Source organism: Pleurodeles waltl, chromosome 4_1, assembly GCF_031143425.1.
Source record: "Pleurodeles waltl isolate 20211129_DDA chromosome 4_1, aPleWal1.hap1.20221129, whole genome shotgun sequence".
In the NCBI taxonomy this organism is placed as follows: domain Eukaryota; kingdom Metazoa; phylum Chordata; class Amphibia; order Caudata; family Salamandridae; genus Pleurodeles; species Pleurodeles waltl.
Window position 1 is genome coordinate 315,974,943 of NC_090442.1, and position 14,674 is coordinate 315,989,616.

Below are 14,674 nucleotides of genomic sequence, written 5' to 3' on the forward strand. Positions count from 1 at the left end.
TTCAGGTCCTGGGGCTGCGGGTGCAGTGCTGGTTCCAGGTGTTGGGTTCCTTGTTACAGGCAGTTGCTGTCAGGGGGAGCCTCTGGATTTCCTCTGCAGGCGTCGCTGTGGGGCCTCAGGGGGGTCAACTCTGGCTACTCACGGGCTCACAGTCGCCGGCGAGTCCTCCCTGTAGTGTTAGTTTTCCACAGGTCGAGCCAGGGGCATTGGGTGCAGAGTGGAAAGTCTCACGCTTCCGGCAGGAAACGTGGGGTCTTTAAAGTTACTTCTTTGTTACAGAAAGTTGCAGTTTCTTGAACAGGGCCACTGTTCTCGGGTGCTTCTTGGACCTTTAGATGCAGGGTAGTCCTCTGAGGCTTCAGAGGTCGCTGAACCCTGTTGGACTCGTTGCTGTTGCAGTTTTCTTCGAAGTAGGGAGACAGGCCGGTGGGGCTGGGGCAAAATCAGTTGTCGTCTCCGTCTTCACTGCAGGGCTTCAGGTCAGCAGTCCTTCTTCTTCTTTAGGTTGCAGGAATTTGTCTTCCTCGGTTCTGGGAGCCCCCTAGATACTGAATTTAGGGGGGTGTTTAGGTCTGGGAGGGCAGTAGCCAATGGCTACTGTCCTTGAGGGTGGCTACACCCTCTTTGTGCCTTCTCCCTGTGGGGAGGGGGGCGCATCCCTAATCCTATTGGGGGAATCGTCCTTCTACAAGATGGAGGATTTCTAAAAGTAAGAGTCCCCTCATCTCAGGACACCTTAGGGGCTGTCCTGACTGGGGGGTGACTCCTCCTTGTTTTCCTCATTATCTCCTCCATTCTTGCTGCCAAAAGTGGGGGCAGTGGCCGGAGGGGCGGGCATCTCCACTAGCTCGGATGCCCTGTGGCGCTGTAACAAAGGCGGACCTTTGAGGCTCACCGCCAGGTGTTACAGTTCCTGCAGGGGGAGGTGAGGATCACCTCCATTCAGTACAGGCTTTGTTCCTGGCCACAGAGTGACAAAGGCACTCTCCCCATGTGGCCAGCAACATGTCTGGTGTGTGGCAGGCTGGCAAAAACTAGTCAGCCCACACTGGAAGTCAGGTATGTTTTTAGGGGGCATCTCTAAGATGCCCTCTCGGTGTATTTTACAATAAATTGCACACTGGCATCAGTGTGCATTTATTGTGCTGAGAAGTTTGGTACCAAACTTCCCAGTTTTCAGTGTGGCCATTATAGTGCTGTGGAGTTCGTGTTTGCAAACTCCCAGACCATATACTCTTATGGCTACCCTGCACTTACAATGTCCAAGGTTTTGCTTAGACAGTGTAGGGGCATAGTGCTCATGCACATATGCCCTCACCTGTGCTATAGTGCACCCTGCCTTAGGGCTGTAAGGCCTGATAGAGGGGTGACATACCTATGCCACAGGCAGTGGGAGGTTGGCATGGCACTCTGAGGGGAGTGCCATGTCAACTTAGTCTTTTTCTCCCCACCAGCACACACAAGCTGTGAAGCAGTGTGCATGTGCTGAGTGAGGGGTCCCTAGGGTGGCATAAGACATGCTGCCGCCCTTAGAGACCTTCCCTGGCATCAGGGCCCTTGGTACCAGGGGTACCAGTTACAAGGGACTTACCTGGGTGCCAAGGTTGTGCCAATTGTGGAGACAAAGTTACAGTTTAGGGAAAGAACACTGGTGCTGGGGCCTGGTTAGCAGGGTCCCAGCACACTTTCAAGTCACAACTTAGCATCAGCAAAGGCATAAAGTCAGGGGGTAAACATGCCAAGGAGGCATTTCTTACACTGGACCTGCACCTCTCCAACCCAGAACCAAAGTGACTCCAATGGCTTGCTGGCTTGCCTCTTGATTGAAGTGTCAGGGACGTAAAAGATTTCCAACTCACCTGCTACAGCAAGCATGCTCTGCTAGCTGTGAGTCTTGCCCTGCCAAGTGGTGCCAATTCAGTCCTGGCCCCTTGGAAGTGGGTATAAAGTGCTTCTCCAGCCAAAATCAACGTATGAATGGCATTGCAGTAATTGGAACCGGCACATCTCCATCAATGCTAATACGTCACCACTGCTGCGAGGATTGTGGACATCGCATTGCCAATGGCACAGCGCATCACCTAAATTTCTGTCATATCTGACTTTGCACGGCTCGGAACCCATGCATCACTTGCATAGTGAGGATCGACTGCTCCTTGTATCTCCATTGATGCAAAAAGGGTACTTTTTCGGTGAGTTAAGTGCAGTTCTTGCATCTAACCTGCGCTCCATCGCAGTCGGCCTGAACTTTCAGGTTTAACCTGGTCTAGTGCGAGCAGATAGCCATGGTTGGCACTTTATACTGTTAAGCAGTACACTTCAGTGTATTCTTTAAAAATTGATATCTCCGACCTCGGGCTGCCCCGGAAGCGCGTCAATGGAGAGTCAGCTGCGCCGGTTCAGATGCGGGAGACATGCTTCCGGTCCCCACGTCTGCCTGACGATTGTACCGCGGGCCGCGGCGGTGATTACACACACTTGGCCCAATCCTGTTAATGACGCGGTTTTACTGCATTAAAAGACCGTCTCCCCTTGACCGTTTCATTCAAGCGGTCCAAGGAGAGGATGGCATAGGAGCACAGCGAGCGCCCCCTTTGATGCAGTGAGTGATTGTACGGCGCCCTGGAGACACAGATAAGAATCTTCTGCTCCTACTTTTCTGTACCTAATCCTACGCTATACATATATATATATATATATATTTTATTTAAGATTACAAGTGCTTTTTTTGGTTGTTCCATTTTTACTTTCTTCAGGCTGATATCTCCTAACCAGCCCCCCTTACTAGATAATTTAGGTACCCTGCTGGACCTCCCCTCTGTGTAATGTCTTCCACAGATGCTACCATTTAATGGGTTACCCTCCCTCTCTATATATGTGTACCCCCTCACCTTTTCATTTTATGTCTCTTTTCTTCTTTTTTTACTTGAACCTTAGTGTTTGACAATAAGGGGACATTCCCCCTCCTGGATACCAGAGGCCACTAGCCTCTAGGGATAGGGTAAGATTTTCCACTTGCCCCCAGTAGTAGTAGTACCTACTATATGTATATGCTTACTCTGTGCATGGATATTGCCTACAATAAGTGCATCTATTCTGTGCATGAGTAATTTTCCTTGTCACGTGTGGGGTTGGTTTGCTGTGCAGTGTTGTGTTCCACTGTTGCCTTCATTGTCTGTCTGTTTTATACCCTGCAGGCCACCTCAAGGTAGTTCCTTGGTAAGGTAGGCCGTTTACTTTATTACTTTATTTCTCATACCTGTTACCAACTGAGCAGTGTCTTCTCAACTCCTAATATGAGTCTTAGGGATCCGATGCCCTGATGAATGCCCTGAAACCTTCCTAGGCTCACTACTGAGGGCAGAAACATGTTGGCTATGACTCTTTAGATAGGTGACCCTGTGAGTCCTTGTTCTCAGAGAGGTGTCCCACTCTACGCTTTTAACCACACCAAACAGACCCTATTATTAAATTGTAACTTTACACAGGGGCCTGTTTAGGTGTTTTTATTCCCTAGATTAGCTGGATCCCGATCTTTCCAGACCTAGAATTTATTTACGCACTCCCGCCTGTTCTTTTAACAGTGAGGTTGAGACCGCCCAGGTGGCACTGACCTACCTGGGTGGGGCTAGGTGGTAAAATGATGTAGCATGACACTATATAGTGTGTGAGACCACCTAGTCCGTAAAGGAAATTCCCCCTTTTTTTTCCTCATAAATGCTCACCAATCTCATACTGACCCTTTTCCTCTAATAGAGGACCACGAGGAACCATGAGCACAATTGGTACCCTCGGTGTCCATCCCTTGATGTATAAGAGAACCCCGTACTCCTTAATGTGTTTTTTTTTTTTTCATACATCTGGACCCACATTCTGGTCCAGTGTAAACAGACACCCTCAGTTGTCACTTTGAGACTTTTAGCCTTTATCTAAACATTTAAAATTCAATATCTCCAGTTCCACAGATTGGATTTTTGTTGTGTGGGTCTCAAGTTATTTATTAAATCACGATCTATTTTCCTAAATTAGGTTAGGATTTTTATTGTGTTGCGTTTTCACTTTATAACTGCTGATGTGGTGCACAAATAGTTTACACTTTCCCCTAAGTTAAGCCACACCGCTTTTGCACCAAGCTACCAGAGGTTTAAGCACAAGTTAATTTAGTGACTTTGGTAGTTCACCTTGACAAGGATTATGTTTGATTCCTGAAAACGGGTAACCACCTCTCCCCCAACCGAAAACTCAATTTCTCACTAAGGGCCAGATGTATCAAACGTTTTTGCATTCGCAAACAGTGCAATTCGCAGAAATTGGCCGTTTGCGAATGCAAAAACGTGTTTTGCGATGTATGAAAGGCATTCGCAGGCCAAAAACAAGGAATCGCAAAAATTTCTATTTTTTGCGAAGCAACATGATTTAGCGTGTCGCAATCTGCGTATCTCAATTTGGGACATGAAATACCGAATCGCTATTTGGATATCCCAAATTTGCGAGCCCGAATAGCGACTCGCAAATACAGATTCAGTATTTTGTGTTGCAAATTGCGATACGCAGATTGCGACACGTTAAACCATGTTGCAATTTGATGCATCAAAAAATCGCAATTTGCGAATATTCGCAGAATGGCCTTCTGCACATGCAATTTACTATGGATTGAAACCAGGTGGTAACCAGGTGCAACCTATAAAAAGAGGCCCAGAATGCCTCAGCCTCTTTTCCACAATGGCTGCACTCTACGTCATGGCGAGGAGAATGAGGATCTTGGCAGGTTTGAGGAGAGGGAGGAGGAGACAGGAGCGCATTTTCAGAGTGCGCATTACCCTTTTTGACCAGACTGAGGAGGACATTTTTGAGAAGTACAGGTTGAGCTCAGCCATGATACTTTACCTGATAGCTGAGCTACAACCCGTACTGCAGTGCACAACACACAGGACCAATAGCATACCCACCCATGTGCAGGTATTATGCTCCCTTCACCTACTTGCCTCAGGGAGCTATCAAGGGGTCATAGCAGCAGCTGGAGGGGTATCACAGAGTGCTCTCTCCAGATTTTTTAATGCATTTCTAAATGCCATGGTGAGCACGATACAACAGTTCATCAGATTCCCCCACACCCCACAGTAAATACAGCAGACAAAAATAGATTTCTACCAGATAGCACAGTTCCCCACGTCCTAGGTGCCATAGATGGGACACATGTTGCAATCTGTCCACCATCGACCACAGAGCATGTGTACCGCAACCGTAAATACCAACATTCAATGAACATACAGGTGATATGCAATGCCTCGTACATCATAACTGATCTGGTGGCCAGGTACCCAGGGAGCACACATGATTCGTACATCTTTCGCCACAGCGGGATTCACACAAGACTGCTAGCTGAGGAATTTGTTGAAGGATATCTTCACTGCGGGGAGTTGAGTGACGCTGGGGCAGGGACTGCTGCCTTCCTGTGGATCCAGCTTCTGGGGGTGGTGTGTGGCCTTCATCCCGCATGTCATCGGAGTCCTGGTTCAAATCGTGGAGAGGTAACACCCTTGCCCTGCGTCTGATTGGTGCTATACACAATGACTCGCTGGTGTTAGAGTCGGACAGAGGCTGTGTTTCTGCATCCCCCACATTGGCACATTCTGCTGCTGCTGGGCCTGAGCCATCTGCAACGACAATGTGCAGCATGTCATTTATGTATGTATCACCAAATGTGGCACAATGGTAATAAATGTACACTTACATCGTATCACTATGAACTGTGTGTTTTGTTCTACTGTGTGTTGGCATACTTAATTGCTATCCATGTTCTATTTTCCGCTCTGGGTTGTGGACTACCACTCCCATAAGGCATTGTTGTGCCGCATGTAAGATGTGGAATGGACTACTTATCACAATGCTTTGCACTACTTGCTATTTCCTAAGGGGCATTTGTACATGCACATATGGGGTTACATATCATAATTGGACTTACCTTTACTGGTGCTGGGTGTGCCGGAAGTGTCAATGTCAGTGACCCCACTGACAGCTTCTGGAAGCAGTGGGACTCCACCAGGTCTTCCATGGGGGTGGAGGGTGTCTGGGTGGATGGTCCTCCTCCTGTGTTCCTTGCCTCCATTAGCCTGCTGGCCACCCTCTCCTTGGCACAGGAACGCAGGTCGTACCACCTCTTGCGTATCTTTTCCACTGCGCGCTGCGCAACCCCCACTGCACAGATTTTGGTCTGGATGTCAGCCCAAAGTTTCCACTTCTCACTCTCTGGTACCTGGAGTGAGCACTTCCCAAAGAGCTGGTCATGGCTCCTGACCACCTCCTCAGTGAGCACCTCCAATTCTTGCTCACTGAATTTCAGCTTCCTTTTCCTCTCTCCCTTCTCCTTTCCATTACCAGCATTGGCCATGTTGGTGTTAGGTCCTAGCTTTCTCATAAACTTGCTCCCTGGGGCTGGTCTCTGACTGTCTGTCTGCTCCTGTGGGTGTGGTACCTGGAAACAGCATGGGCTGACTCACTTCCTGCTTGTGATGTCATCAGGCTGTGCCAGGTGACCGTTTTCGTAATTTGCGATTTTCAAATGCCGAATCGCAATTGTTTTTGCGATTCGGTATTTGGACGTTGCAAATTGCATTCGCGATTTTTAAGAAATCGCTATTTCTGACTCACAATTTTGTTACATCACATGTTGCGTGCCGAAAATAGCGATTTCTTATAATTCGCTACTAGGGACTCGCAAGGGAAATTCTTCATACATCTGGCCCAAAATGCCTTTGTGACAGTGGTTCATGATAAGCAGACCAGACCTAGGGCATTGGATATACAGTTTCAAAGTGCACCAATCAGGCCTATAGCTTGTCACCATAACCAACTCAAGCCTGAAGTTTTAAGCATAAGCTTTTTCACAACTCAACCAATGTACACTCAGTCATAAAATTAGAAAATAATACAAAATTAAAGTTGGCTAAGCAAAAACAGCCTAACAAGGATTTTCACCGCTCAAACCTTTTATATCCATGATTTGTCACACAGAGCAACCAATATCAAAACCCTTATGGAAATCTGTGAGATTCCATGTAACAAAATAGCTATCTGTAGATTTTATTATAGAATAATAACAATCCACAATTAAATGTCTTTTGACTTTAACACATGCATTTCACAATAAATATGTAAGGCCTAGTATATTTATCATAACTTTTCATACACAGATCAGGCCTACTGCCATGATCATTGACTTACCACCATAACCAACTCAGCCTGCATCGAGTACAAGTTTTACCACAAGCCAAAAAGTACACTACATGCAGTATTTTTTGTGAAAGCACACAAGTATGACCCAATCAGGTCCTGTACTCAGGGGAACCAAAATGTGGGTGGAGCCTAACCCCCTCTCTCAGTAGTACTCTGAAAGTTATTTTTTGTTGATAAGTTTAGGTGACAGTTGCACTGTCAAGCCAGACCTAAAATCCATGTAGATTAATGTAGCTCTATGAATCTCATACTGGTCACAAACACCAATCTGCACTATGAAGTCTAAAGTTAATGGTGGAAGGGGAGTGTGATGGGACTTCAATACATTCCTTGTTGCTCCCATTTGTGCTGGTGTCAGAGAAAGAGAAACACAATAAGTTATCAGCCCCACTTTAATAGCATAATAATGTCACGTGTGTGACCCTGAAGGTTCAAGGTCAAGCAGTCTTCTAAGTAAACAAAATGGCTACAGCTGCTGGAGAGCAAGCACTTTTTTGTGGAAGCACAATGTCTGCCAAATCTAAAAATGTATTCTATAATCCCAACATTTGGGCGGAGCTAAAGGCTATCTGGTGATTCTCACATAATTATCTGGCTACAGCTGCGCTATCAAGCCTGATCATAAAGAATGTTTCATTGACCAACCATTGTTTGAAATTATATGGTAAATGTTTTCTATTCATAATGTTTTGCTTGCATTTTAGGTGCTACATGACCATCTGGCATACCGATTCGAAGCACTCAATTTAACAGGCAAAGGGTCATTTGGACAAGTGGTAACGTGTTTGGACCATAAGAACAATGAATTTGTGGCAGTTAAAATAATACGAAACAAAAAAAGGTATATTGTTTGTTTGGATAACTCATAAGAATGTCGTGTTCAGTAGTTGTGGATATAAAATATACCCTTTGTTGGTAATGAATTCACAGGGCATAAAAACGTTGATGCAGTATGATGAGAGACGTCTGGATGTGATTTTTCTACTTTCAGTTCAATATGTGTTTAATGAAAATTAAGTAGAATGGTATAAATGTGTGTATGATGCCAGAGAAGCTGTTTAAATCATTCCTGCCACCGAGGGTCCAATCTCTTGTCATGAGAATTATTTCCTTTCCTTTTTATCAACAAATGTATTTCTCCAAGTTAATCATAAATCATTTAATGTGCTCTTAATTAAATTTCTAAGAAACATATTTGAAAGTTCTGTTTTTTCATTGTAATATTTAATTAGGAAACACTATGTATTACTTTCTTAAAAACGTAAGTGTACTTGGTACAAACATCAAATCGATGATTCAATTCAAGTAGTACAAGCAGCCTACCTTATTATAGAAGTGTACCCATTAGCTGAGAAAGGATTAGTGAGGGCCGAGTCAAAAGGTGAGAAACACGTTACTGCGATTCAAACATGACCGTGCACAAGTGAATCAATACAATCACATGAAGTGGCAATACTGACAATGGACATTGAAGACATGATTTTGTGCGACATAAGTATTTTGCTGCGCTTATGGCCCCTGAAGAGAAGTGTTGATATGGAGGGGTAACACTACTCTCTCCGAGCACAGTATCAACTGTTTGGTCGCAAATACGTAGTGGTGGAAGAGGGTCGCCCTCCACCAGCAGCAACCGCTGCAAATTCTTTAAAGGGGCAGGGCATTGGGGACGATGAGCACTGAGGTGAGTGCAATGTGCACTCCCCTCGGTTCACATGTGTGTTTGCCCCGCCGTCTCGGCCCAGCAAACACATATGCGCACTGTGATCTCTCCAGCCCAGCGCTGCGTTGCCAGCTGAAGAGAGCAGACACATGCTCCCAGTCTGCATGGGGGTGCCCTGGCTGGATGCTCCCAGCCAATCCTAATGCTGATCTGAGCAGCGTCATGATTGGCCGCAGGGCAGGATGGGAGCCTGTGTCTGCTGCTGCTGATGAGGCAGGGGAGCGGCGGCGTGCAAGTACATTTTTTAAAATGTATTTTTAAATCTTATCAATATCCCCACCTCCCGCACACCGCCCTGCCCCCTGTATCCACTGCGAGCCGTGACTGTAAATACAGGTAGTGGTTTATCATGGTGTTTCCATGAAGTCTCGTGCAATTTCTAGTATTCCTTTGATTTGATGCAATCTCATGCATTTTTTTATTATCTTATCATGAGAATGTGCTGAAAAATTAGATGCTTAGATATTGTGCTTTCTTGTACTGGAGTTGTGTAGGATACGTCACACCATTAGTTACATTATTATTCATATGCATACTACATATGTCTAGTTGTCACACCTTCATACTAATATTTGTGGGAATAGATTTGTTAATCCAAACTACAGTGAAGACACATGTTCAGCTGTAGGTCTGACACCGAAAAAGAGGAGTTGTTTGTTTCATTCTTTAGCCCAGATTTACAAATATTTAGCGCATCAGTACTGATGTGCCAGATTTCGTGTAGCCTCCCCACCTCCACCTAACAACATGCTGCATTACAATACAGCGCACCTTGGCGCACGTTAGGCCAATAGCATAAAAAAATGTTAGGCTATTATGGCGCTTTGCTCCACTAGAATCAAAAGTTTTGACGTTAGTGGAGCAAAGTGTAAGGAGGGCCATTGATTTCAATGGGTGCGTTCTTTTAACATTTGCCTTGAGCAGGCATTAAAAATTACTCTAAAAATGGCACAATGAAATCTTGTAGATTTTTGCAGGCCACCTAACGCTGGAACATCCCCCCTTGCACACATTATGCCTGGCACAGGCATAATGTGGCGCTAGGGGTTGCAAAGTGGCGCATTGCACCACATTGTAAATATGGTCGGTGATTTTTGCCTCGTTGAGCCACATTAGCATAAAAACAATTTACATTAATGTGGTGCAAGGAGGTGCCAAGGCCTTGTATTCTGCTAAACGAATTGTACATTGCACATTCATGGGGGCCATACAAACAAGAATTATTTGATAATCATACCGTATTGTGCAGGTGAAAGCAAATATATAGTCGAAAACTAAATAGTATTTTTGAACAGGTTTGCTTTTTTTCTTGCATTCTCTTCTGTCCTGTGCTGTGGGTAATAAAGGGTTGACTTCTGGTAAATACAATCGCATGGGCCCTTTCACATTGATGAGCTATTGACCATTCTCCTAAATTCGAGGTGGTTATGAACAGCTCATATTCTTGTCGGAAGATAGTTCCATAGTTTAGCAACTTGTAGGTACTTAATGCTATAGTAGTGTTGCGTCGGCTCTCATTATTCTAATGAGACTACTGGATTTTGAGCAGCAAGATCGGCCACGGTGTGGGAGACTAAGTCTGACCCACTGTGGGTGACACCTGTCACTCTAAATCCGGGTTTTGCTCCAGCTAACTAGCAGTGCCTCATCTCTACCAGAAGATAGGGATGATTGGGCAGTCGAGCGCATGACATATTAGACTTCTCAGGGAAGTCGTAGTCACTCAGGTCGCATCCGGTTCTCTCATTCACAATTCAGTCTCATATATAAGTGACAATAAGAAGCAGTATAAGTTTTAATGACTGGTTAAAATAAAATGGCGGCATTTTAGATAGCAAAGCGTGAGCTGCAATAACCAGGACGACACAACATGACAATATTAAAATGGTGACAAGGAGAGTGAAGCATAAGAATAACGCTATCGTATTGTCACTAGGATTTATGGACTACTTCCTACCTAAACCATGATCTGAGCACAGCATATTAAGCTCTAATTCTGCCTTTCAGGTTCCCCCGGAAGGACATCAACCCTCATACCTGAGAAAAGGCCTGTAGTCTGCGTTAGCATCTGCAGCAAAGCGTTCAGCAATCAGCATACAGTTGTGGTTCCCTGGCTGGAATCTCCCTCTTAACGTGTAATGGGACTAGGAAGTATTTTTATAATAACACAGCTGATGTTCTAATAAAATGTCCCTACGTAAGGATGTGTATTTTCTAAGAATGTTGGAGACTAAACTTCTACCACGTTCACCGGAAATGTACCAAACTGTAGCCTTGACTGAAGCATAAAGTGATCAAGAATGTCTTGTTTGAGAACACAGTGCTGGGCTAAGCAAAAACAGTTAGATAGATGAAAATAAAACAAGACAGTAAAACTGGTTATTCTGAAAATAACAATGAGAAGCCGCATAAAATATATCCAGGTCAAAGTGCACAGCGGCCTAGTGTGTTAAACTAACGTGCATGGAGCTATAACTAAAATGGCTACACAACAGTAGTGGTTGTGGAACTTCTGGGCCAAGGTTAATTATCCTCCAGAGTGGTCGTATGTATGCTTTCTTGAGTTTTGACTGACACCTGCTTGCAGTTAATTACAGTGCAACAGACAAATGCATGAATAGGTTGATTCTCAGTTGCACAGTCAAAACTTGACCTGCAATGGACCCTACTCAAGCCATTGCTGGATCAAGCCCAAGTCCTAAGTGTCTCTCCTCGAATCTGGAAGCCTTAGGTTATGAGCTGAGGAAAAAGGGATGTACCCTTTAAAGTTTTGGAACTTGGAATAACTTCTGACTTCTAGCCACTGGAAGACCAGGACCAACAACCTGAGCCAATCCGGCAAAGGTCTCCTAGTTGGGACTTCTCCGGAGCAGCAAATCTACTTCAGCCTACTCTCAGCAAGAAGGAATCCTATATTGAGCCCTCATCAGCTATAGCCTGCTTTCTCAGTAGAGACTAAGGGGCAGATTTACTAAGGTCCTGAATTGTCCTTGCGTGACGGAAGTCAGTGCTAGACAATGCAAGTCCTTGACTGGGATTTACTAAGCCACATAATGTGACTTTGCATGGTTTAGTCAGGTAGTCGTTACATGGGTGGATCATGGGTGCTCCCATGCATCCACCAATGTATTTGGAGGCAAACCCAGATTTACAGAGACTTGTAAACCTGCGTTTGGGCCAAAATGTTGGGCCTACCTGACAGAGGCGTAACAAGGTGGAATAGCTTTATTTCTCCTGGTTATTTCCTCTTGCCACTCGTGCTGCATTTTGCAGCACACACAGAAAGAGAAGCATGCCTCCAAGGATTGCTTTTGTTCAATACGTTGTTCCTTCCTACGAAAAACAATACAGTCTGTAACTGGACACCCTTGCACTATGGGAAGAAAGGGTGCCTGCACTTGCGTTAGCCAGCACACAGTGTGCTAGCACCTGAAGGAAGCAGAAATGCTCCACATTTTTTAAATAAGGATAATTTCTGCCCTCTCGCTTTCACACAACACAATACGTCAAGTCACATTGCTGCTTTGCATTGTGTCAAAGAATGGCAAATCTGCCCACAAGCCCCAACAAGAAAAACTTGAGCAGCAGAAGGTGTGAAAAGTATCTTGATGACAGTTGGAAACTTTGGCGGGTGAGATACTAAAATGCTCTGAGCTTTTCCCGCCTAAACCAGCAGCACCAATGAGCTGTCGCCCAACAACTGTCTGACTTTGCGTTGTATTCACCAGATGCAGTGTGCTACCTTGCCCCACTGGAAGACTTTTTCCTCCATTTTGCAGACTTGTGGCCTCATTTACAAGGCCTTTGTACCACGGTTGCACCACTTTTTTTCAACGCAGCAGTGGAGCTAGCAGTGCTCTACACTGCTCCAGATTTACAAAGTGACCCATTGGGCCTAATGCATCAGTTTCTAAACCCTTGCGTCACATTATACCTGGACCAGGTATAATGTATGCAGGGTAGGCATTCCCAAGGGAAGAACCATTCAGAACTGACGCAGTTAAGTATACAACTTTTCACTGAGTCATTCTGCGACTTCACTGCATCAGAATTTTACCGTCTGCTCAGAGCAGGCATAAAATGGATGCAGGGCTTTTTTCAATGGGTGTCTCCTCACATTTCTGGCATAGCCTCATTTTTTTTTACGCTAGTCCAGCAATGCATGAGTTTAGTGCCAATAGATGTGTCAGAATTTCTGAAGCATGTGTGAAAATGTGCGCCATGGAGCTCTGTATTGTAAATACAGTGCATCAATGGCGTCGTTTGGGGATCGTAGGGCAGCACAAGAAATCTGACGCACAGGCTGATGTGCCAGATTCTTGTAATTGTGGCCCTAAGTTCCATGAAAAAAATCCTTGACTGAGTCATTCCACTTGGTGTATCCAACCTCGGAATCCATCCCTGCCAGCCCATAAGTGCGCCCAAGTTGTTAACTACTGCAGTGATAGAGTATCATTGCATATGGCATCTCTTGTATGCGCTAATTACAGATAAAACTATAAAAACTCATATCTCTGGTTCCCCTTATTGGATTTTTGTCATTTTGGTATCATTTTGTCTATCACATTTCACTCATTGTGTTCTAAATTAAATCAATCAAGAATTTAAATCAATAATTTATAAAGCACGAACAACTACTCATCAGTGTCCCAGCACTAAAAAATCTGCAACCATTCACCACATCCACAGGTAAAGCCCTCAAAAGGCTTGATCGAATAGCCAAGTTTTCACAGAGATATTCCTCCCAATCTTGAGGTGCTGAGGCAGGAGGTAGTTCCTTACTTGAGCTGCAAGACAGAAGAATGATGCCCATGCCCATTTCTCTTTTTATCATTGGCACCAAGAGTAAGCTGACATAAGAGGAAAGAAGGGCTCTAGATGGGTGTTGAGTGGGATTTGTATTGTTGTTCGGATTTTTATTGTTTGCCGTTTGTACTTTATTTCCATTGTTGTACTGCATAAATTCTTAGCACATTAACCTAAGTTAAGCCTATATCTGCTGTTGCCCATGTTAGCAGGGGATTGTGCTCAGGTTAATTTAGTGACTTTTAGGGTTCACCCTGACAAGTTAGTGTTATTAAACCTTTAGGTGGGTGACCCCTCCCTAAATAGTAATCCATTTCCTTACAGGGATCACACTCAAATTTTCGATCACTTGAATTTTGTCTAGAGGCCCTTTGTACCCACCACTGACATAATTCACACACATTCAGTCAACTCTGGCTGCGGGCTATTTGTCTCATCAAATAAAACACATGTATAGCCTAGTATAATAATCCTAATTACTAGATGTTGGTATTGGTACGTTTGCAAATGTTTCATCTCTAACATATCTGTTTTTAGCCCACATAACATAGCCATATTCACAGCTGTTCAGTTCCTTTAACAAAAGGTGGGCTAAATTAAATCATATAAAGGCTTCATCCGCTCAGCATAATGGAGTAGATAAGCCATTCTACAACTGAAGAACCTCATGTGTGTGTATAATTTTTTCTGTGAGTTACAAAGTAGCACATTTCTCTGGACTCAGTCCTGGACCCAGTTACTGGATAGTTCATGTTCCAATACAGTCACACTAAGGAAGGCAAGCTTTTGTTTACATAAGTTATTTGTATATCAATGTTGGGCTCAAATAGTTACAATTCAGTCTGCCCTTTTTAAATTTTCACCTAAGTCATTGTCAGTAACATATGTCATCAATGTAGGACTACTTAGGAT

The 14,674-nt window shown here is 44.5% G+C and overlaps 1 protein-coding gene across 1 annotated transcript in view; it reads left to right on the forward strand.

Moving 5' to 3' along the window:
* Positions 1-14,674, forward strand: part of DYRK4 (dual specificity tyrosine phosphorylation regulated kinase 4) — a 1,116,119-nt gene that overhangs the window by 529,207 nt on the left and 572,238 nt on the right. The window contains exon 5 of the mRNA XM_069230054.1: positions 7,941-8,077. Coding sequence (XP_069086155.1) covers positions 7,941-8,077 — 137 coding nt within the window. The remainder of the gene's footprint in view (positions 1-7,940; positions 8,078-14,674) is intronic.